General features: G+C 45.4%; 3 protein-coding genes across 7 annotated transcripts; 1 reads left to right on the top strand and 2 right to left on the bottom strand.

Annotated features, from left to right (window-relative positions):
- Window positions 1-821: 821 nt before the first annotated feature.
- Window positions 822-10,073, bottom strand: DERL2 (derlin 2). Of its 2 annotated transcripts, XM_035139862.2 has the most exons (7): window positions 9,922-10,073; window positions 7,083-7,148; window positions 5,813-5,886; window positions 3,859-3,952; window positions 2,780-2,975; window positions 2,430-2,520; window positions 822-1,367 (listed from the first exon to the last, which is right to left on the bottom strand). In XM_035139862.2, exons 1-7 carry the CDS (start codon window positions 10,012-10,014, stop codon window positions 1,262-1,264), a joined length of 720 nt encoding a protein of 239 aa, XP_034995753.1. In that variant the 5' UTR covers window positions 10,015-10,073; the 3' UTR covers window positions 822-1,261. The 2 variants fall into 2 exon arrangements, with proteins under 2 accessions (XP_034995753.1, XP_034995756.1); XM_035139865.2 differs by lacking the exons at window positions 822-1,367; window positions 2,780-2,975; window positions 3,859-3,952; window positions 5,813-5,886.
- A 167-nt stretch (window positions 10,074-10,240) lies between these two features.
- MIS12 (MIS12 kinetochore complex component) lies at window positions 10,241-15,253 on the top strand. Of its 4 annotated transcripts, none has more exons than XM_035139869.2 (2): window positions 10,241-10,304; window positions 12,865-15,253. In XM_035139869.2, the coding sequence occupies exon 2, from the start codon at window positions 12,902-12,904 to the stop codon at window positions 13,517-13,519; it is 618 nt and encodes a 205-aa protein (XP_034995760.1). In that variant the 5' UTR covers window positions 10,241-10,304; window positions 12,865-12,901; the 3' UTR covers window positions 13,520-15,253. The 4 variants fall into 4 exon arrangements, with proteins under 4 accessions (XP_034995760.1, XP_034995759.1, XP_034995758.1 ...); XM_035139868.2 differs by lacking the exon at window positions 10,241-10,304 and adding an exon at window positions 11,745-11,847; XM_035139867.2 differs by lacking the exon at window positions 10,241-10,304 and adding an exon at window positions 11,745-11,867.
- A 2,237-nt stretch (window positions 15,254-17,490) lies between these two features.
- RPAIN (RPA interacting protein) lies at window positions 17,491-22,671 on the bottom strand. Its single transcript, XM_035138821.2, has 7 exons — window positions 22,235-22,671; window positions 20,923-21,120; window positions 19,821-19,866; window positions 19,615-19,729; window positions 19,346-19,409; window positions 18,356-18,490; window positions 17,491-18,097 (listed from the first exon to the last, which is right to left on the bottom strand). Exons 1-7 carry the CDS (start codon window positions 22,442-22,444, stop codon window positions 18,068-18,070), a joined length of 798 nt encoding a protein of 265 aa, XP_034994712.1. The 5' UTR covers window positions 22,445-22,671; the 3' UTR covers window positions 17,491-18,067.
- Between the last annotated feature and the right edge of the window lie 208 nt (window positions 22,672-22,879).

Here is a 22,879-nt window from a genome sequence, read left to right as displayed (position 1 = left end):
AAGATGAGAGCCGCAACCCCAGAGTTGTCCACGACTGGACCTAACAGTAAGTGTGGTCATTATCATAGTCTCAAGCTGCAGTTCCAACTCCTTTTACCTGGAACAGGCTTCCTCAACCTCGACCTTCCAGATGTTTTTGGCCTACAACTCCCATGATCCCTAGCTAGCAGGACCAGTGGTCAGGGATGATGGGAATTGTAGTCTCAAAACATCTGGAGGGCCAAGGTTGAGGAAGTCTGACCTGGAACTAAGCCCCACTGAATTCAATAGGATTTTCTTCTGACCAGACATGGTTAGAATTGTGCTCTTAAGTCAAAGATAACTTCCGCACCTGCACTAGCTTGTGATCCTGATCCTGTTTAAATTCAGATGTAAATAACTGTGTCCCCGAGAACAGCACTCACCTGCAGAAAAAAATCTATTCCTTCAGAGCATCAGTGTATAACAACAGTATACAAGTTGCCCTCCCACTACCAGCACAACAAAGTAGAAACATTCTCTTTTAAGATAAACTGAAGCCAAAATGTGTTCAACTGCTGGGTCCAAATTCCACATTTTACGCAATACGTACACACAATGTTAATTATTCAGATACGCCAATCCCTGCCCAGAATAAGTCTCACATCACAGGCATGACAGCAGGCCAAGTTCCGTAAAGCATTAAAGCTTCCGAGTGTTACTTTACCTAAAGGATCCACCCAAGTCTTTGAAGACAGAAACCAACTCCTCTTTGCTGGTTTGTTTCGGGAGCATTTTGTGCCACAGTCAAAAATCAAAGTGACATCAGTTGTTTTAAACGTAATCAAACACGAATGAAAAACTAAAATCAAAAAGTTTTAATCATTTTTTGAAGTTCTCCAGTCTCTGTATCAAATAAATGGGGATGGAGAATGCCTTAGAAATATATTTTGTTTTTTACACAAGAACTGATGATCTCATTAAATGAGTTGCGAAAGTTCCACTTCCAGTTTGCCTTGGCTTGGAGAAGATCATCCACACCTGAACCCAGGAATGCAACTAAAGCCCTGGTGAGGGTTTGCTGTTGCTGTCAATTTCCTGGAATAGGTCTTTTGATTAGAGCATCTTCCCACGAACCCCTTCCTTAAAAAAAGAAAAAAAGTGCATCATATTGTTCAGACTAGTAAAGCTATTAAAACTTCCTTTATCCACAAGACAGCAGATAAATCTCCGGAAAAGTTCTCCAGGTCAGTGTCTCTGGAAAGGTCCCTGTGTCTAGGACATCTGCCAGCCTGTCTTCTGTTCAGCCTCCCAAGCGCTGGCCTTCACCCCAGGCAAAGCCTCCAGGCCGTTCTTCGGGGAGAGGGTTGTAATTGGGATCCTCTTCAGGTGTATCAAATATGGCTTTTCTGTTAAAGCAATAATAATAATAATAATAATAATAATAATAATAATAATAATAATTTTTTAAAAGTTCACACGTCATCAAGTACAGAAAGCTGTAACCTGGTTGGCAACTACTTTTGCCATGAGGGCTATTATAAGAAAGGAGCCAGCCCCCCCCCCAAACCCCACTGTGGCCCACTGCCCATGTGCACCCTTCACTCTGGGGTTGGCAAACCTGTGGTGGGTCAAATTTTGTCCTAAAGAAGAGCCATCCCTTTCCAGGCCAGATTATCAGGAATACTTGCTTTGGCACTCTGCTAGTCTGAATTGTTACTCACTGGAATATTATTATGGAATTAACGTTGATGTGCTGCTGCTACTTTATTGCTGTATGTCTTGTGTATTATGCACGACACCCAGTGCAATTTTCTCAAGGTAGCATACACCTTGAACATGAATTAAAAACCCCTGTTTGAAAAGAACATAGATTGGTGCATCTTATTTTCTCCTGTGGATACGAACTAGATCACTCCTTCTGCGGGAGTGTGGTATGGTTGTGGCAACTTGGCTTTTCTCATCCGTTTTCAGATTCAATGTTATTTCACACTCAAAAGCATGAAGTTTGACCTGGGAGCAGCCCTCGGCACCCAGAGCTTTGCAATTACATATGTGGCTGCCTTATCCAGAGCCAAACCGCTGGTCCATCTAGCTGATTATTGTCTACTCTGACTGGCAACACCTCTCCAGGGTTTCAGAGAGATCTTTCTCAGCACCTGCTAACGGATCCTTTGAGCTAAGGGATGGTGCTTGAGAATTTCTCCATGCACAGCATCATCTCTATCAGTGAGATATACTGCCTTCAGTGTAGGAGGTTCCATCTAGCTCTTGTGTGCAGTCAGGTAGACTTTGGTAGAATTTCAGCTTTTTCAAGAGACAGGTGTTTAGCCTTCATGGTCCCAGAAACAAAGGCAACATCCTAGTTTTAGAATTCCCTTTCTGGACTGGTTTTGGGACAGTTTCTCTCCACCCCCACCCAATAATAATAATAATAATAATAACCCACCATTATACAGGAAGACACTTACAGAATTGATGGTGTTTTCAAAAGCCTTCCTCCCCCAGGCTGATTTGGAAAGACATCTTCCAAGAAGAAATATATATGACCAACAGCAATACCTAAAGTCAAGGGGAAATATTCAGAACCTTCTAAATGTGCTCCACACAGTCCTCAATCTTGGCTTGTTTGTATGCTGCTGTTTCTGGAAACTCAATAAACACATTTTATTTTATTTTTAAAAAAGGCCAGACTTTCACCAAAGCTCCGTGACCTCAGAGTGAAGGGATGGTTAATTAAATAATAATAATAATAATAATAATAATAATAATAATAATAATAATAATAATAATACTGATTGAATGACCACCATCGCCTTACCTAGAAGGTCAACAATAATAGAGTTTCCCAGTAAGAGTGAAAATCCCATGAGGACCCAGGGAAGAAAGGGAGCCTGGAAGATGAGAAGCCCAAAGAAGTTCATGCGGACGAAAGGGTTCCTGCGACTCCAGACATAAACCAACATGATTGTAAATGCCTGTCCTAGGAAGACCAAGTTGACAAACAAGCCAAAAAGCTGGTGGAGGAGTGGTTAAAGAAAGAGCGGCTGCACCCATGTCAAGAAAACATAACCATTGAAAAACAAACAGCAGGAAGGCCAATGGTGCAATACTGCAGGATGTGCTTCTTGTTCAGTTCATTCTTTTTAAAAAATCCAAATCTTGACCCCCCCCCCAAAATAAGCCGATGAATGAACAAGATTTATCAACTTCCTTTTCTGCCCTATCACAAAAGCCGAAACAAGAAGTTAAGATATCATGCCAAGCTATGGTTTGTGCTAGCCATTGTTTAGAATCCCCACTACGGTTTGAGCTTCCAAACACACAACAGGGAAAACATGGTTCGGAGCTACTGCTTCCATTCTGATTTGTGTGTTTGCATAGAGCAGCCTTCTGAAATCTAGTGCTCCTAGTGCACCACCTTTTTCTTCCAAAGAGCTTGAAGGTGGTGTATGTGGTTCTCCTCCTCCCCATTTCACCCTCACAACAACCCTGTGAGGTAGGTTAGGCTGAGAAATGGTGACTGGCCCAAGGTCACCCAGTGAACTTCATGGCTCAGTGGGGATTTGAATCCTGGTCTCCCAAGTCATAGTCTAACAATCTAATTTACGCCACACTACGTCCACCACCCAGGAGCACAGACCCTGCCGCTTGGGGTTGATGGATGTTGGAATCCTAAACATCTGGAGGGCACCATGTTGGGGAATGCTTCACTGGGACCAGGGAGCTCCAGGTCCTGGTCACCATGCGAGCCACAAAGTCCACCTCGGCCTGTCATCCATACTCCTCTTAACCTACCCTAAAAGGATTGCTGCAAAACTGGAGAACCACTTTGCTATAATGATTTATTCAGCTCTTTTCAGTCTCACAGTATCTTTATCTCAACACCAAAAAGGATACAGTCATTAATAGTCCACCAAAAAGGAACATAAATACAAAGTCTGCTGTCCGGCCCCGGAATGATCCTTCCTCAAGCATTCGGCAGTAGCGGTATCTGAAGTTATTAAGATCAGGAAAAATGCTTGATAACAGGCATGCATTTACCATTTTTATCTTTGCAGGGAAATGAAAAATACGTTCCACATTTTAGTTTCAAAGAGCTCCCGAAACCAGTCTCTGGGTATCGGAAGGGATTTGGGTAGGTGGGTGAGGGAAAGGATTTGAAGCCAGCAAGGAGGGGCATCTCCAGTCTGATTTCATACCAAGCGGCCACAAAATGTGCCAACATTCTTAACAGAAGCAAAGCAAATGGACAAACAAGGCTCCATAACTCATACATCAGGGGCATCTGCTAAAATGAAAATAACTCTGGGGAATCTCAGCAAGGATCAGTTTCTCAGCCTGCCTCATTCCCCATCTAGCCAAGCGATATGGTTGCCAGGGCAACCCTGCCAACTTACTATGGCAAGGACCATCTCCACTTTTCCCAGAACTCAGTAGCCACCAGCATTAAAATGAAGGAGGGGAGGGGAAGTTTCCTGTCCAAAGTGGCTGCATTTCAGCCAACAAGGTTTCCTTCTACCGATAAATTCTCAAGTTGCTTTTCTGCAGAAAGAACACAATACCCAAACCCGCTTAAAGGTGTAACAAAACTCAGTAAGAAAACCAGCTGATCTCAATGTGAGTCTTGCAACAGAGGAATCCTGACCCTTATGCAGTTTGTTTTTGTAGCTTTGGCCTTCATCTAAGCACAGGACTTTCTAAAGAATTTGCATTTATGTTTAGTCAGTCAATCATTTACTGTGTCTGACTAAAAGCCATTACAAATTCAATTACAGATCCAGCCAGTCAATTAAAACCTGATGAAAGAAATCCAGAGATAAATATCCATTTACAATAAGCCAAATTAGTGAATCACCTGTGCAGTCTACAACATTGTCTTTTATATAGCTAGCATTAATACTTTTAGCGGCTTTAGCAAATAGGACTGTTTTGTATGACAAACAGATCACAATCAGATAATAGCCAACATATTTTCACTTCAGGGTTCTGTAGTGTAGTGGTGTATTTATATTTAGCAATAGGGCTACTGTACCAAGGTTCATCCGCTTTGAAGGACTACAAATATATTTATTCAAAACACTGCTTTCCCTCTCGTTTCATATACCTCATGCAGCTTCCAGAACAAACCACTAAAGCCCTAAACGACCTCGGTCCAGTATACCTGAAGGAGCGTCTCCACCCCCATCGTTCTGCCCGGACACTGAGGTCCAGTGGCGAGGGCCTTCTGGTAGTTCCCTCGCTGCGAGAAACCAAGTTACAGGGCCTTCTCGGTAGTGGCACCTGCCCTATGGAACACCCTCCCACCAGATGTCAAAGAGAAAAACAACTACAGTACCAGACTTTTAGGAGACATATGAAGGCAGCCCTGTTTAGGGAAGCTGCTAATGTTTAATAGATTATTGTATTTTAATGTTCTGTTGGAAGTCGCCCAGGGTGGCTGGGGAAACCCAGCTAGATGGGCAGGATATAAATAAATAAATAATAATAATAATAATAATAATAATAATAATAATAAGAAGAAGAAGAAGAAATATTAGTAACGAAAACATCAAGGATGAGCATCCCATGGAATGTCTTGAGGTAGAGTGTGAAGCAATATTTTCACCTAGTGCAATGTTCCTGCCTGCACTGGGTGTTCAAAGGCCAAGCAGCCCTTGAATATCCACAAGGAGGGCCAGAGACAGACCAGTGACCTACCCTTGAATGAACTGGTCACTGCAAAAGGCTGAACTTGAGAGAAGCAGCTCCTGCCAGCTTTGTGTTGGAAAAGCCTTTTCAGAGAGGTTCTTACAAACCTTCAATAATTATTTTTGTGCTCTGAGGAATTTTAGGCCGTTCAAACAAAGGATACAAAAATATCATATTAAATAAAAAATTAAATCCAACTGGTCCGAAGAAAAGGTAGTTCGTTACGAGCCTCCATACCTGCAAAACAGATGGGGGAGCAGATGTTTGTTACCTGCATGCTCTCAGGAAATGCTTCATTGCTTTAATTAGAAGGAATATCAATTTGCTTTAAATCATCTAACCTTTCAGGCCTCATTCACTCTTTCCTTACCAAGCAACCAATCTGATGGAAGTAAAAGCACTAGGTCCAGTCCAGCGCCCTGTCTACTTTTTAAATTTTTTGCCACTGCCACCAGAAATCAGTGGGGTCTTGGGAGGGCAGATCAGACCCCTGGCTTATGAATTAAATGCACAAGTTAAGTCCATATCCCACAGAAAATGTATTTTCTTCCCTTTCTTTAATCAGACAGAAATGAAATAATTAACATCTGAGTTTGCATAGAGCACCTTTTTGTCATCACTAAGTGAAAGCTCCGTTCATTTCCATGGGTCAACTCTTTGACTAGAACTCAAATTTGACAAGACCCAGAATGCTTACATTGTATAAAAAAGTGAAAGTGGAGATCTGAATAATTTTTAAAATGTTAAATAACATTAGCAAAGAAGTCACATTTCCACTAAAAAACGGCAGTTCTGGGCAACACAGAGTTAGGGCTGGTTCTGATGTTTTCTCATAATGGGTCCAGGTTTTAGAATGCAGAAGAGGAAGAAGAGAGATTGACCACAGATGAAAGATTGAAACAGGTGGGCCCAAACCTCAACCATTAAAATGGCAATCTCCTGAACTACTCTACCAGATTTGAATCTTCAGCCTTTCAACCACTCTTTTCTCTATTGGTGTCTTAAAGACAAGATGAAAACAAAATCACAGCAGATCCAGCTGTGGCTCCCGTTCTACCACAGTATGATGTAATCAGGCTACATAACACAGGCTCCCATTCCCATCATAGCATGATGTAATCAGGCTGCATTTAGTCTTCCACTTAAAAGAGGACAATCATTCTATTACCGCTCAATGGTATTAACATGCATGGAACCATTGCCTGGAACCATCACAGAAGCACTTGTGTCTGTCCCACCCAAACCCTCAAATTCCACCTGCAGCAACCCCAAAACATCTCGCAGTTGGAGAGGTAGTTTGCTCAACTGCTTCTTTCCACTAGTGTGAAAATAGCAGTGATTTTTCAGTTGTGGAAACACAGCTTTAACAACTGCCTTTAAAAGTCACTGACATGCAAAACAAAACAAAAAACCCCAAAGCAAAATCTACTTACTTGAAAGTGTTTAAATATTAGTTCAGGGTTGAAGTACAGCTGAAATGGCGTGATTAATTCTAATTGCTGAAACAAAGGAGAATGCAAAAGAGCTTAGAATTACTTCAGTAATGTAACCTACAAATACACCACTGGGTGCCAATACACCTTTGGCGAACCTGGGTTCCTAAGTCATCGTAGAACTACAACTCACCATCTATAGCAGGCATCCCCAAACTTCGGCCCTCCAGATGTTTTGGACTACAACTCCCATCTTCCCCAACCACTGGTCCTGTTACCTAGGGATCATGGGAGTTGTAGGCCAAAACATCTGGAGGGCCGAAGTTTGGGGATGCCTGATCTATAGCAATGCTGGCTGGGCATGATGGGAACTGCCCTCCAAACTTTTGGAGGTCACCAGTTTTGTGAAGGCTGAGCTAGTATGTCAATCAGCTTTGCCTTGTGTTCCAATTTTCAGATCTTTCCACTTAAGAGCCTAAGAAGAACATGTTGATTCAGGCCAGTGTCCCAATTTTATTGGAGGGGGTGTGTTAATAGTTATTTGTTATATTGTTACTTGATGTATTGAATTCATCAACATTTGCAAAAGCTGTTACTAACTTAAAAAAGACAAATACCTGTACCGTTGCAGACATTTTTATTATTCTGTGCCTAGATATTATTCTCAAAAATGAAAAAAAATATACCCAAAAAAGGGAAAGAAAAAGAAACCCGTGTACTTTTGCAAAGTATAGTTTGGGTTAACCACAGTTTGGACAATATTGGACTTGATTAACCACAGCTATGACTGTCACTCCAGGTGCCACTGGTAAATGGGAGTACCAAACAAATAGAAAAATGAAAGGCTCATATACTGGAAGGGGTGGAGTACTTCATTGGTAGAGCACATGCTCTGAGCACCGGTCAAAGGAACAATTGCTGGCATGGCCAATTAAAGATTCTCAAAACAGCAGAGCCAGAAAAGGCCACAGAGAGCCTCTACTAACTGGAGCAGCCAATTCTCAATGATCTTCTGGTTTTGGAAAATAGTGTTGAGCTCAGGCATAGAACCTGTGTTTTGATTACAGATGGCCCCAAGCCCAGATTCACTACATTTTCCTCCTACCCAACTACCGTACCTTAGGAGCTCAAGGCAGCGTACACTGTTCTCCTGAGCCAACTTTAACTTCCACAACATTCCTGAAGGTAGGTTAGACTGAAAGATGCTGTTGCATTGAGGTCACCCCAGTGAAAGCTTCGTGGCCAGTGGACCCAGTTGCTCCCTACTTTTGGTCCGAAAGCCTAACCACTACACTAGGCTAGCTCCTAGAGATGCAGGGGACACAGAAAGTTGCCTTATACTGAATCAGGCCACTGGTCTAACCAGCTTAGTACTGTATTGCCGACTGACAATAAAACAATAAACAGGTTGGTGATACAATGACTATTATCAGCACAAGATAATATCACCAAGGCAACTATCTGTAAACAAACAGTAAGGTAAAGGGACCCCTGACCACTAGGTCCAGTCGTGACCGACTCTCGGGTTGCGGCGCTCATCTTGCGTTATTGGCCAAGGGAGCCGGTGTACAGCTTCCAGGTCATGTGGCCAGCATGACAAAGCCGCTTCTGGCTAACCAGAGCAGCACACGGAAACACCTGTTTATCTACTTGAACTTTGACGTGGTTTTGAACTGCTAGGTGCGCAGGAGCTGGGACCGAGCAACTGGAGCTCACCCCATCAGGGGGATTCGAATCGCCACCCTTCTGATCGGCAAGCCCTAGGCTCTGTGGTTTAACCCACAGCGCCACCCGCGTCCCTAAACAATCAGTAAACGTCCTCCATAAAAAGGGCAAAAGTAGTTTCTTTCCCAAAGAGGTTTTATCTTAAAGAATAGCAAATGCAGTAAATAAAGAGTTCATTTGTAATATATCAGTGGTTCAGTGCTCATATCTTCTCTTTCCAAAATAATTTTTTTTCTTAAACAACTGCGAATGCAGTAATAAACCACCCACTTGTGATATACCAGTGGTTCAGTGCTTAGACGTCTTTCCGGTAATCCGACGTTTTGTCACTAAAGAGCTTAGTCATCTGACTGGCAGCAACTCTCCATGATTTCAGGCTTCCTGGAGATGCCACCAATTGTGCAGGCAAAGCAGATGCTGTACCACTCCTCCAGGAGTGTGGGTGGGTGGGTCTTGAACCCATAATCCCAACAGCATAGGCTTGCAGGGCATTAACCAGCAGCTCACTGGGACTCCCACCGTACCCAACCCCTGGCCATGCTCCAACATCTGACGGAGGGCCACAGTCCTCTCACTTCAATCGTAAATGAAAAACCCAGTCTTTGGAGAAGGGTCATAACTCAGTGGTAGAGCGCCCAGCCCACCTTGCAAGGGAAGGAGACCAGGTTCAGCGCTTGATGGCATCTCCAAGTAAGGCTGAGGTCTGAAACGTTGGGAGCGCCACTGCTGGCCAGTGTAGCCAATGCTGATCTAGACGGACCATAGTCCGACTCGGCATAAGGCAGCTTCCTAGGTTTCTCTCTTTCAATGAGCTGGCCTACCTCGCAGGGCGCCTGGGAGGATATTGAAAAGGGTATCATGAATTTCTAGAAGAAGGAAGAGCGGGATGAATTGTGGGCTTAATTAGCAGCTTAAAGCAGGCCATTCATTAGCTTATGGACTGGCACCAAGAGAGAGAGAGGGAGCTTCCAGGCAGCCCAGCCTGGGCGACCTCATGCTGGAGGCGGGGCGTGGGCGGGGCTATGCTAATGAGCATTGCCCCTTCGCCCCGCCCCCTCCGAAGACAGGGCCCGGCGGGTAGGCCTAAGCCTCCCTCCCTCCTCCCCTTACTCACCACGGCGGCGGTGGTGAGGACGCAGGCGGTGGTGTAGGCCCGGGTGACGGGAGGCACCTGCAGGTATTCCTGGCGGAAGGTCTGGTACGCCATCTTGGCGCCGGCGCCGCCTAAGCACTTCCCTCGCCTCTTTTCGTCCCCTCAGCCTCGACCAATCTGTGCCCGCGACGATTGACCAATCAAGAGCCTTCCCCGCCCTTGCTTTTGCCCGCCCTCTATCTGCGCTCCGGCAAATCAGCGTCTTCTTCCTTCGCCTTCGCAAGCCCAATCGGAATCGAGAACCTCGCGCCCATAGATTTAATAGATTACTCTAGAGTCATGCTGCAGAGGCGACAAGGAGGCTCGTGTCTCCTTAAGAATACTGTAGAGACAGGCGGATAAGGGTAAGAGTGAGCCACGCTCTAAGGAACACACACACTTGATTCTTCTTGCGGGGACATCAGTGGTAGCTCAGTGGCAGAGCACCTGCTTCGCGTGGAGAGCTGCTGCCAGTCAGTGCAGACAATACTGAGCTACAGATGACCCAACAGTTTATATTTTTATTTATTTATTTATTTATTTATTTATTTATTTATTCATACCCCGCCATCTGGCTGGGTTTCCCCAGCCACTCTGCGTGGCTTTCAACAAAATATTAAAATAAAATAGTATGTCAAACATTAAAAGCTTCCCTAAACAGCCTTCAGGTGTCTTCTAAAAGTCTGATAGTTGTTTTTCTCTTTGACAGCTGGTGGGAGGTCTTTCCACAGGGTGGGTGCAACTACGGAGAAGGCCCTCTGCCTGGTTCCCTGTAGCTTCGCTTCTTACAGTGAGGGAACCACCGGAAGGCCCTCGGCTCTGACCTCAGTGTCCAGGCAGAACGATAGGGGTGGGGACGCTCCTTCAGGTATACTGGGCTGAGGCCGTTTAGGGCTTTAAAGGTTAGCACCAACACTTTGAATTGTGCCTGGAAACGTATTGGGAGCCAATGTAGGTCTTTCAGGACCGGTGTTACATGGACTCAGCGGCCGCTCCCAGTCACCAGTTTAGCTGCCACAATCTGGATTAGTTGTACTTTCCAGGTCACCTTCAAAGGTAGCCCCATATGGTTTGTCTCCATATATGGCAGCTTCCTGTTATGTTCCTATGATTCAGTGGAGTTGGAGGTTTCTGAGGAAGAAAGAAGAGCCCGCTGGCCTTTGCTGCAGTCGAAGGGGACTTTGGGCTGGGAGTCCACCGCCCCTCAGTCAACACACCGAAGGGTTGTCAACGCTCCTCTTTCAGCCCATTGACGCTAAGAGGGAACAGCCCTGCAGGGTTGGCCTAAGCCTCAACTTCAGCTCTGTGCGACACACAGCTGACAACCATGGGCAACACTGCAAGGTTGTTGTAAATTATCTCCGCCCAATCTCTAAATCTGCAACGTAGACAGGGAACCTCATCAGGAACTGCAGTGATGGCAGCTCTGTAGGGATGGCGACCCCTTCAGCTGGACCTCTCCCCCGTACAACTGCAGATTCGTTAGATTAGATTATTATATTATTTAATTATATATTATATTATTTAATGTCTGGTTGGCAGCGATTCTCTCAGCCTCATCCCAGTCTGCAACCTGCAACAGGGATGCTTACACCGCAGAGGCATGAATCGGCACGACGGTTCCGTCCTAGGTCGCAAAAAATACCGTATACCAATGAAACGATCCCCTCTTGACTTTTTCGTTGCTCCGTGTTCGCCATCACGGCGGCTTACTGGAAGCCACGGTGTCGCTCTTGCCTGCCCCCATCTCTATGATCGGATCTGGAAAAGAGGGCGTGAGAGGAGCGGCCGGGGGGGGGGCGAGGAGGTGAAAGGCTAAAAAGTGGCGGGAAAAGCAAAGGGGCTTCCAGGTCGGTGCTGCACCGGAGAGGCTGACGTGGTTGTGGGTTCGAATCCCCTCTTGGAAAGGTGAAAAGAACTGAAGTCAGGTCAGGAGCTCCAGATCTCGAAACGGGAACTTGCCCTTAAAGGTCCGGCATTTCTCTAGGAAATAATTATGGGTTCAATCACAGACATAACTATCTGTGGCCTTCATAATGTTTTGATCCTGCCTTTTTAAAATTAAGACTTGTCTTTTAGGCTTTCTCTTTGCTTTTTGCTGCTTTAAATGAGTTTGCCTGCTGTTGTAAGTTGCTTTGAGATTCTTCTGCTTAAAAAACAGTGACTAATATATTTATTTAACAATACTGGTTAAACACCATTCTCCCAGACTGAACGTTTTCTTAGTTTATCTTTAGCACTGCAGATTTTGAGGGGCTTGTAAACGCCAGTGAAAATATTATAAAGTTACTGCTAACCTGGATTACACTTTGGTGGGTGAAACCTAGACCACAAACACAGTAGTACCGTAGCTAACACATTTATTTAGTATATGTATATATTGAAGCACAGTGAATAACGCAAGAACGCAGGAGTAAGATGAATAGCAACTTCTTAGCAGGCAAATGTTTAGATCATATTTTGTTCACATGACACTCCCTCCCCCCGACATCCCTCTTCCCTCATGTCATTGTTTTTCTAAAAATTCGCCCCTGGACCTGTTCTCCTAGGTTTACAATGTTGTGTCATGTCAGAATGTTGTTATTTACATGACATTACAGTAGGAAATAACTATTTGACTTTTAGAAGATACCGGTATCTGAAAACAGCCCTGTTTAGTAAAGGGGAGCTTTTAATGTTTGATGTTTTACTGTAGTTTTATAATTGCTGCAAGCCGCCCAGAGTGACTGGGGCAACCCAGTCAGATGGGCAACATAATAATAATAATAATAATAATAATAATAATAATAATAATAATAATAAATGGCCCCCTTTGCTGAGCTATAATAACAATAATAGCTAACAGGCAGTAACTGTTTTGCTGCCAATGGGGTTGTCCAGTATTTTTTTACCTCTTATAACACTGTCCTTTTTTCTATTTTGCAGACTTCCATGCTGTGTTTGTGTAGCCAGTTTTGCAAAGATGTCGGTAAATCCCATGGCCTACGAGGCCCAGTTCTTCGGCTTCACTCCTCAAACGTTCATGTTGCGGATTTTTGTAGCCTTCCAGGACCACCTTGCTCACATAATGCTTGTGGTGGAGGACACGATTCTAAATAAATTGGAGTGCATCCGTCCCAATAAGCTCACACCTTCCCTAATCCGGAGGAGCACGGAGCAGTTCTTCTCTTTAATGAAGAAGATTTTCAACAACCTCTTTGGCAAAATGGAAGACACCCTTCTGAAAACAGTGTTGAACATCCCCCCAAATGTTTTGCTTCCGGAAGACAAAGGCCAAGAGGAATTCCGCTACACTCCAGAACAGTTTCAGGAGCTCCAGCATGAGATTGACCAGCTGGAACGACAACTCAAGGCCGAAAGCTCAGCCGAACAGGCTCTTCTGGCAGAGCTGGAGGAGCAAAAGATTGTCCAAGCGCACTTGGAAGGGATCCGCCAGTGGTTTGACGGCCTTGACAATGTAGGCAGAGAAGAGGGGGTTGGAAACCTGAAAGAAAGCTTTTCCGCCTTGTCAAAAACTGCTGTCAAACTCCAGAGTGTCGTGCGGGAGGTGGAAGAGAGAATGAACAAGCTGAAGAAGTGATTGTGTAAAGGTGGGGATGTAGAACCTTCAAATGTTATTGGGACTCTCGCTCCCATCAGACCCAGCATGGCCAATGGTCTGGTGGAGCTTTTTAGTCCAGCCACATTTGGAGGGCCACATGTTCCTCACCCCTAGTGGCAAATAAAATGGGATCCATTGGATCAGTGTTGCTGTTCTGCCTTAGAAGTATTGCAAGAAGCTTTCTGCATCTGGAGATGGCCTTGTGGTCCCACTCGCTAGCTGTTGGTCAAAACTGGGCAGCTACTCTCGTGACCCATCTATTCTCACCCACCCGCCTCTAATGAAGAGCTTTGTGACAGGAGCAACCCTGCCATGGACACTCCTCCCCAATATATTGCAGGACCTCTTCTGGGGAGGAATTGCTCCTTAAGGCAGCTGGAATCTACAGGATGGCCCAAAAGTAGCTGTACTGCTTTAGAATCCACTTTCTTTGTTCTTGACTGTTCTTTGATTCAGCTGTAAACCTACTTCTGTAGATCTACTTTTGGGCCACCTTGTATGTATGCAGAACTATATAATTACACTCTTAACTCTGAAACTTTTAAGAATGGGCACATTTTTCTTTGTGTGTCTCCTGTCTTTCAGGCCACTGCCCTCATAGTTTATATTAATTTTACCTTGTTATTATTTATAAGCTGCTTCTTGCCTAGCGTAGGGTAAAAATGTTTTCAGCTCTTAGCTGTGCCGATACCTTTACTTAGTTTCTCAAGTGTGCTTATCGACAATGTGCCTCCATGTGATGTGTTTTCCAGCAATGCTTTGAACTGGAAAATGGTTAAACTTGCATTGCAAGATTTCCAGTTTTAAATATAAATATTCCCTAGAGTAAGGTGTTTCAGGGCGTTTGGTTTGGTTTACTGAATACACATAAACTGATCACTTTGAAACAGCCATGGCTGCCTGTGTCGGTTTGTTGTTACTGAACTTATGAAATGGGATGTTTTCCAATGAAAAAGTAAACCCTGGAGGTTTTCATTTTGGAAAACATTCCACCCTGTGGCACTGCCCACCTTCGAGGACTGTTAGACATATCCCACGAGATATGGTGGGCTCTTCTTCCTTAGAGGTTTTTAAGCAGAGGTTGGGTGGCCATCTTTCGTGTATGATCTAGTTGGGATTCCTGCATTGCAGGGGAATGGACTACCGTATATTCCGGCGTATAAGACTGGGCATATAAGATGACCCCCAACTTTTCCAGTTAAAATATAGAGTTTGGGATATACTTGCCGTATAAGAAATACGACCCGGTGTATAAGACGACCGACTTTTGAGAAGATTTTCCTGGGTTAAAAAGTAGGAATATACAGTAGATCAGTGTTTCTCAACCTTTTTTGGGCCACGGCACACTTGTTCCGTGAAAAAAATCACGAGGCACACCACCATTAAAAAAGTTTAAAAAATTAACTCTGTGCTGCCCTATATTGACTATAATTATGATGGTAAGAAACACTTGCCAATTGCTGTGTTGGTTGCAATCTCCTGTAATAAGGCTTCACAAGCCGTCCGGCGGGTCATTGTTGCGTATTGGCGGCCACCAGGCTCGTTTGCACTGAGCTTTGGGAAAGAGGAGGAGAAATATTGCTTTCCGGCGGGTCAGTGTTGTAAATTGGCGGCCGCCAGGCACGTGACAATGCAAATCGCCCCTCTCGTCACGGCACGTCGCGGCACACCAGCCAGCCTCTCGCGGCACACTAGTGTGCCGCGGAACAGTGGTTGAGAAACGCTGCAGTAGATCAGGCATAGGCAAACTTGGCCCTCCAGATGTTTTGAGACTACAATTCCCATAAACCCTAACCACTGTTAGCTAGGGGTGATGGGAGTTGTCCCAAAACATCTGGAGGGCCGAGTTTGCCTATGCCTGGACTAGATGACCCACGGGATCCCTTCCAACTCTTGATTCTTTGCTTTTATGATAGGTGACTAGTGAGCTGAATACTTGCTTACACCTGTGGTCCATCTAGCTCAGTACTGTCTAGCAGAGATTGGGAAGCCCTGGACAACAAGAAACAGGAAGGAAAAAAACAACACTTGGGGAGCAAGCTGGTAACCTGGGGGGGAAAAACCAAAGGAAAGGATTTCAGTATTGTCCACAATGACAGGTAGCAGCTCTCCAGGGTTTCAGCCTTCACTTCCCAGCTTCAACTGGGGATTAAATCTGAGACCTTCCTGCTACTGCTGTCACTGTAATTGCTCCTGTGTAACAGTGCTTGGCGTGGTCTGGTCCATAGGGTCACGAAGAGTTGGACACGACTAAACAACAACAAACAGTGCCTAGGATTGTGGCTAAGGAATAGATCATGCTTTTAGAGACACTGTGTGTGTGTCTGTTCAAATAAAACTACCAACAATTTCCTTTGCATTTCAAGTTATAAACAACACTGGAATGCCATCTATGCAAAGATGATAATCTTTTCATTGTCCTTTTTAATAGAATACTGGAGGTGGAGAACAACACTGAGCATTGCTGAGTTTATAAATGTAGACAAATAGAAACATTTTCATACCATAAGAAGTTGTACTACACAACCAAAGGGCTGCCTGCTCCTTTAATTGGGGTTGAAATCTCACCCCCAAAGCTTCAAAGTTTCCATGTATTGTCAAAACAGCCTGTAATCGGTGGCAGATGCTTTTATTACACTTTTTATATTTGTTATTAGTAACCTCGTCACTTAAGTCACAAAATAGAAACACAAACAACAAAATAAAATAGCAAAGCAAATTAAATAAAGCAGAAGCACAAAAAGGGATACAATAATCTCGGAAAGGTAACCACCACAATAGTGTTCAAACTGCTGTTAGAGCAGAGCTGCTGTCTGGAAGCTCAGCCTGCAGGCCTCAGTCTGGCCCACATATGGTGTCACTTGGCTGAAAGCAGGGAGGGTGCAAGCTGTATCCCGCAGGTGGTGGTGGAGAAAAAAATCTGACCTGCTGGCCCGATCCAGTTCCCCACCCCTAGAGCAGAGACTCAGGCCACACTCACCCCATACATTTAAAGCACTATGATACTACTTTATAAACAGTCACAGCTTCTCCCAAGGAATCCTGGGAACTGTAGTTTGTTTAATGGGTGACAAGAATTGTTAGGAAGCCCGCAGTTCCGTCTCCGAGTGGTTGAGCCACCAATCCCTCTTCACAGGGAACCCTGGGAATTGTAGTTTTGGGAGAGGGGATACAGGGGTCCCCTAACACATCTGAGCACCCTTAACAAACACCAGCCCCCAGAATTCTTTGGGGGAAGCCATAGCTGCTTAAAGTATCATAGCACTTTTAAGGGTATGGTGTGAATGTGGATTGCCACTCATGCTAGGGGTGTGGCACACCTGGAGATTTTCTTCCACACTTAATAGCTTTTGCTTCATGCTTCCTTTTGTACACACCAGTAAGCAATCACTTATTTTGTTTAAATGCTTATGGTGATCCAAATTTCCCCACTGAAACACCCAGAATAAAAACATTTGATCTTTCCCAACCCGTATTGGGGTTTTTAATCTACGTTTATACCACAGCCACCCTAACCATCCTCATAGATATTGGGAGAGTTCATCCTCCTTTTTCTCTGAGTGTCCTCGGGTGATACCGAAAAATTCAACGTTTTTTTTTTCTCATGCAACTCGTTTGAACTGTTGGCTCACTGCAAAATGGCTTTCTTGGGTGGTCCGAAGGCTTCCTTGTATGTCTCGAGTCCAAGCATACTTGGCAATTGTACGCTGCAACACTTGATACGAAAAGGAATAAACAGCGTAGTATACCCTGTAAAAGCTCTGCCTTCAAAAACTGCTTGACATTACAGAGTTTGTAGTGCAAATGGTGTACTAAAGATCAGATACTTTTCAGTTGTTGCAAATGCCGGTTTTGGAATTTAGTTTAGTGGTTCCCTGAATGACAAGAGGAGGCGATAGTGCTTGTTTTAATTCAAGATTTATCTGGTTCCTTCAGAGAAAACTGAACGGTGATAGTTGCAGTCCAACTTTATTCGCAGAGAATTATTAAAAGGATGTATGTGACACGAGTCTGCCTTAGGGGAGGGGGGGTTCTGACACATCAACCCTGTGGGTTTTCATGACCTCATGTCATCCTACCTTCTTTTCAGTGAACCTTGCACTTTTTAAGCAGGAAAAGGATGCACTTTGAGCAACACTCCCTGCTCTGATAGCAGGATCAGTGAAATCTGGATAAACATTTCAAGGCAGCTGCCCACTTAACGTCACGAAACAGGAAAACAAAATATCCCATTTGTTCCATGTGCACCAAGACCCACCCTCTCTCAACATCGAAAGGTATTTTTGCTCAACCGAGAACCACCGTAAACAACATGCATCAAGGAATCAATAAAGGGCACTTTTTGACATTATGTACATTATGTGTGTATTAAACCCACACGTAGATAAGACGCTTCTCAGAAGGGGACATGGGGAAAGACTCGAGAGTTATCTGCTTTCCTGGAAAGTGATGCAAATGGCTTTCTTGGGTGGTCCGAAGGCTTCCTTGCATGTCTCGAGTCCAAGCATACTTATTTTGGAGCCACGGCTACAAAATAACCGCCCATGAATCGCAAACCTAAGAACACAAAAAGAAAGAAATAATAAACTGGCGTGTGCAGTTTCTTCATACTGTGCAGCGCTATGGAGATCAAAAGACTTCTTCCATCAATTCCCATCAACTGGCAGCGCTACTGGGGCTACACCCAGGGATACCCCCCCCCCCAGCGCTTCTCCCAAACAAGGACAAGGGCCTTCCCGTAGCCCTAGTCCTGACATGCTAACCACTACATCACACTGCCTCTCCAGCATTGCTGTCACAAAATGAGGCACTTACCTGACAGCTCATGAGCAGATGTGCTTTGCCTTCTGCCCAGCTGGTTACAGCAAATTCAGGCCATTGCTGACAGCGGTGGCTGTGTTCTGTCACACAGTCTTCCAGCGAGGAGCAGAGCTTCTCCTTGGTCATCCCCTTAAAGAGAGAATGAATCAAACCCTTTTGGTGGAGCAGGCAGCCCAGTCCTCCCCATTCCACACGTTACACCTTGCTTGCCAACTGCTTCCCTTCCCCACTGTGGGGGTCTGGCGCTGTGGTCTAAACCCCTGAGCCTCTTGGGCTTGCCAATCAGAAGGTCGGTGGTTCGAACCCCTGCGACGGGGTGAGCTCCCGCTGCTCTGTCCCAGCTTCTGCCAACCTAGCAGTTCGAAAGCACACCAGTGCTTGCGGATGAATAGATACCGCTGCGGCGGGAAGGTAAACGGCATTTCAGTGCGCTCTGGCACTCATCACGGTATTCCGTTGTGCCATAAGCGATTTAGTCATGCTGGCCACACGACCCAGAAATCTGTCTGCAGATAAACCCTGGCTGCCTCGGCCTGAAAAGGGGCCAGGTAAGAACTTTCCTCTATACCAGGCACCCCCAAACTTCAGCCCTCCAGATGTTTTGGACTACAATTCCCATCTTCCCCGACCACTGGTCTTGTTAGCTAGGGATCATGGGAGTTGTAGGCCAAAACATCTGGATGGCCGCAGTTTGGGGATGCCTGCTCTATACAGTGTTTCCCAAACTTGGGTCTCTGGATTTTTTTTTTGGACTACAATTCCCATCATCGATGACCACTGGTTTAGCTAGCGAGGGATGATGGGAGTTGTAGTCCAAAAACAGCCAGACACCCAAGTTTGGGAAACACTGCTCTAAAGGCCTTTTAGAAGTGGGTGGGATATTTCTGATGTACTTTCTCTGCCCCCTTGGTTTTAAAAATGGCTGAGCCTGAGCCATGTCCCTTTACTCCAAATGGCGCAACTGATTTTTGTGCAGCTGCTTACCTGCGTGCTGATGGAAAGCCCACATGGACACACGACCGAGTGACTCATCACACAGAGATTGTTCCTAGGAAGAACACAACCATGAATTAATGCAAGGTGGAGAAGCGATCAGGGGTGAAACTTGCAACAGGGATGAATTCCTTTTTGTTTCCTTTATTAAGTCTTACCCTGGCAAACTTCCGCCACCTGCTAGCTATTTCTCCACATCATCTAACTGGGATGAGGCAGAGGAAAGACCTGATCTAAAGCATTGTGTGTGTTCGCCTCACCTTCTGCAAACCGGGCAGATGACCTTGCGCTCTGCATCCAAGCCATCCAGCATTGCATTCAGGCACTCCTCGTCAAAGCGCAGGCTTTGTTCGTACTCTTCCACGGCCAGCTGTTCTGCAAGGGAGAAGGCCCCGTCCCCTGCGTCACAGGCTGTGCCAACAGAAATTAAAGTCATGGCTATCAGAATCAAAAGAGAATAAAGTACCTTGCAAGATCAGCTCCTCCTGGATTTCCTCCAAGACGTCCAGCATCTAAAGGGAACCAGCGCACAGTAAGCTGGTATTCGCTCCACAGAATAAAAACAGACTTCACCTGCCAGCAGAAGGACAATAGGGAGAGGGCCGGACTACCCTCTCTAGGAAGGGAGCTCCAAAATATGGGAGCTGCCACCGAGAAGGCCCCCTCCCACGTCCCCACCAAGAACGCCAGCGAGGATGGTGGGGCTGGGAGAAGGGCCCACCCCGAAATATCTCAGAGCCCGAGCAAGTTTGTGTGGAAGAATACAGTCCTTCTGATAGCCTAGACCTAAGCTGTACAGTGGTACCTTGGTTGTTGAACTTAATCCGTTCCGGGAGTCTGTTTTGACTCCCAGAACCATTTGAAGACCAAGGTGCGGCTTCCGATTGGCTGCAGGAGCTTCCTGCGCTCAATTGTAAGCTGTGTCGGATGGTTGACTTCCAAAAAAACATTCGCAAACCGGAACACCCACTTCCGGGTTTGCTGCGTTCAGGAGCCGATTTGTTCAACAGCTGAGACGTTTGACAACCAAGGTACCACTGTATAAGGCTTTATAAGTCTAAACCAGAACTTTGAATTATCATTAATCATAGTTAAATTTCTACACAGCCAGAGGGATGGCAGGCCTCTAAGTGACAGGCGTTGCCAACCTTTCTAGGCTCATGGGCACATTTGGATTGAACCGGTACTGTAGGTCCCCTTTGGGCATTTCTTACCTTTCACCCCTGGGATCAGTCCAGCCACCCGCCCTCAGAGAGTGACAGACAGACACACTTATGTTGCTCTTCCAAGGGATCTGGGTAGAAGGCAGATCCACTAGAATTAATCTGAGCCTTGAGAAGCACATAGAGCTGAAAGAGGAAGTGTGAAAGAGTGCCGCTCTGCCAACTTCCTCCTTCAGCTCTATGTACTTTCCGATGGAACAAAAGGTCACCTCTCTGGTCGCCAAGGGTACTTCATGCGGCCGTGAGGTGTGCGCGCGCGCTCAAAAACCTTGTGGGCACCAGGGCACTATGCTGACAACACACACATCCCCACCGCCCACGAGGAACATAGTAGCTGCTTCTTACCGCAGTGACTTGAGGGTTAGTTTCTTGTTTCCTGGGGAAGGGCAGCTGGAAATCTAGAGGCTGCAGAGCCTGCCACTCCATTTCCATCACTTCCTGGACCAAGAGGGCTTTGCTGGCTTGATGCGCTGTGTCTTCTCCTACGTGGCGGTATCTGTCCAAGAGCCTGGCACGGCTGCTCTTCAGCCTCTCGACGCAGCGCTGGAGGGCAGCGAACAGAGAGATAAAGACTCGCAATGGAGACACCAGCATGGAAAAACCATTCCTCTGACTTTTCCCCACAATCCCCTACTTAGGAAGACGAAATGCTTTCTGAACATTTTTTTTAAAATTAAGATTCACCTGATATGACTACAGTGATGTAGGTTTTCAATATTCTTGGAATATTTTTGGGGGGGGGAGGGGCAGAAGAGTTTTCTTCCTCACACTAGAAACTGCTCTGTTTCAGCGTATTTGACTTCATTTTGTTACTTACTTAGCCAAAACTTTAAAAGGGATTACAAGTATAGGCCATCATAAAACATCCATATATAACATTTTAAAATATGTACAAATAAACAGCCATTATAAATATGCAATAATGAGAACTTTCATTGGGATTTCTTCCTGCTAAATAGTGTCATTCTCCATTCAGATACTGTACTATTGACAAGACCTTTTTATTTATTATTTCATATATGCCCTGCGTATCCTTTGCCGATACCGTGTACAGTCGTACCTTGGTTTTCAAACAGCTCAGTTCTCAAACGTTTTAGCTCCTGAACGCCACAAACCCAGATGTGACTTCCGATTTGCAAACTATTTTTGGAAGTAGAACGTCCGACGGTGCTTCTGCGGCTTCCGATTGACTACAGGAGCTTCCTGCAGCCAATCAGAAGCCACGCTTTGGTTTCCGAACATTTTGGAAGTCGAACAGAGTTCCAGAATAGATTCCGTTTGACTTCTAAGGTACGACTGCATTCCTTTACTGATACATTTTATGTAAGCACTGTTCTATGAAATCATCTAGCCTCAGGATGATGCAGATTAAGTCATTCAATTCTTATGTGTTTTCTGTTTTTTATACTGTGAACAGTATAGTACAGTATACAGTACTGTATGCTCGGTCCCTAGGGGCTGGGCTCCTATGGAAACGGCCATCCAGGTAGGACGGCGGTCAAATCTGCCCTTTAGCAACGCGCAGGGCCGGCAGGGCTCCTTGCAATGTATCCAGCCTTGGAACGTTGGCAGTCGCCGCGTTCCAAGGGAGTCATGGAACGTTGGCAGTCGCCGCGTTCCACGGGAGTTTCGGGGGGACCCAACACCGCCGCCTTACCTGCCTGAAGGTCTCCTTCCAAGGCGGGGTCCGGGCGCCCTTGTAAAGAGCCTGGCGTCGCTGAACTTGCCCCTCCATCCCCTTCGCGAAGCACGAGACCCGGACCCAGCAGCTGCGTTTACACCGCAGACTTTGCCGCCTTCCTTTAACCGCCTTCCACTTGCCCAAGGCATCCTGGGAAATGGAGTTCGGCAAAGGACTCCGGTGCATGCTGGGAAACGCCTCGCACCTTGCATCTTTAGGGATCAGTCAGGCACGTGGTGGGAATTGTAGTCCGGAAGGAAGACGTTCTCGTCATTCAAACGTCCCTTCCCGGGTTTTGGCGGTGGGAGGAGGAAGAAGGCGAAGTAAACAAGCCAAGCCTCTTAAAGACAAGGAGATGGGAATGTAAGAGTGATAAAGCAATAAAGTGCGTGAGAGGAGGGTGGGAATCAATTTTACGAAAGAAGTGTGACTAAAGCAATAAAGAAAAATGAAAGTGTGATATACAATATTTCTAATACCGTGCGGAAGAATAGTGTGGTCAAATGGTAGATATATATTGATAAAACAAGGATGACTTTAAAAATCTAAAATGATCGAACGAAAAACTGAAATGCCATTGTTGCTGAACAATTATAGAAAATGTTAGAATGATGAAGCACA

The sequence above is a fragment of the Zootoca vivipara genome, chromosome 15 (assembly GCF_963506605.1).
Source record: "Zootoca vivipara chromosome 15, rZooViv1.1, whole genome shotgun sequence".
Lineage (NCBI taxonomy): Eukaryota > Metazoa > Chordata > Lepidosauria > Squamata > Lacertidae > Zootoca > Zootoca vivipara.
This window is presented reverse-complemented; position numbering and strand designations above follow the sequence as displayed.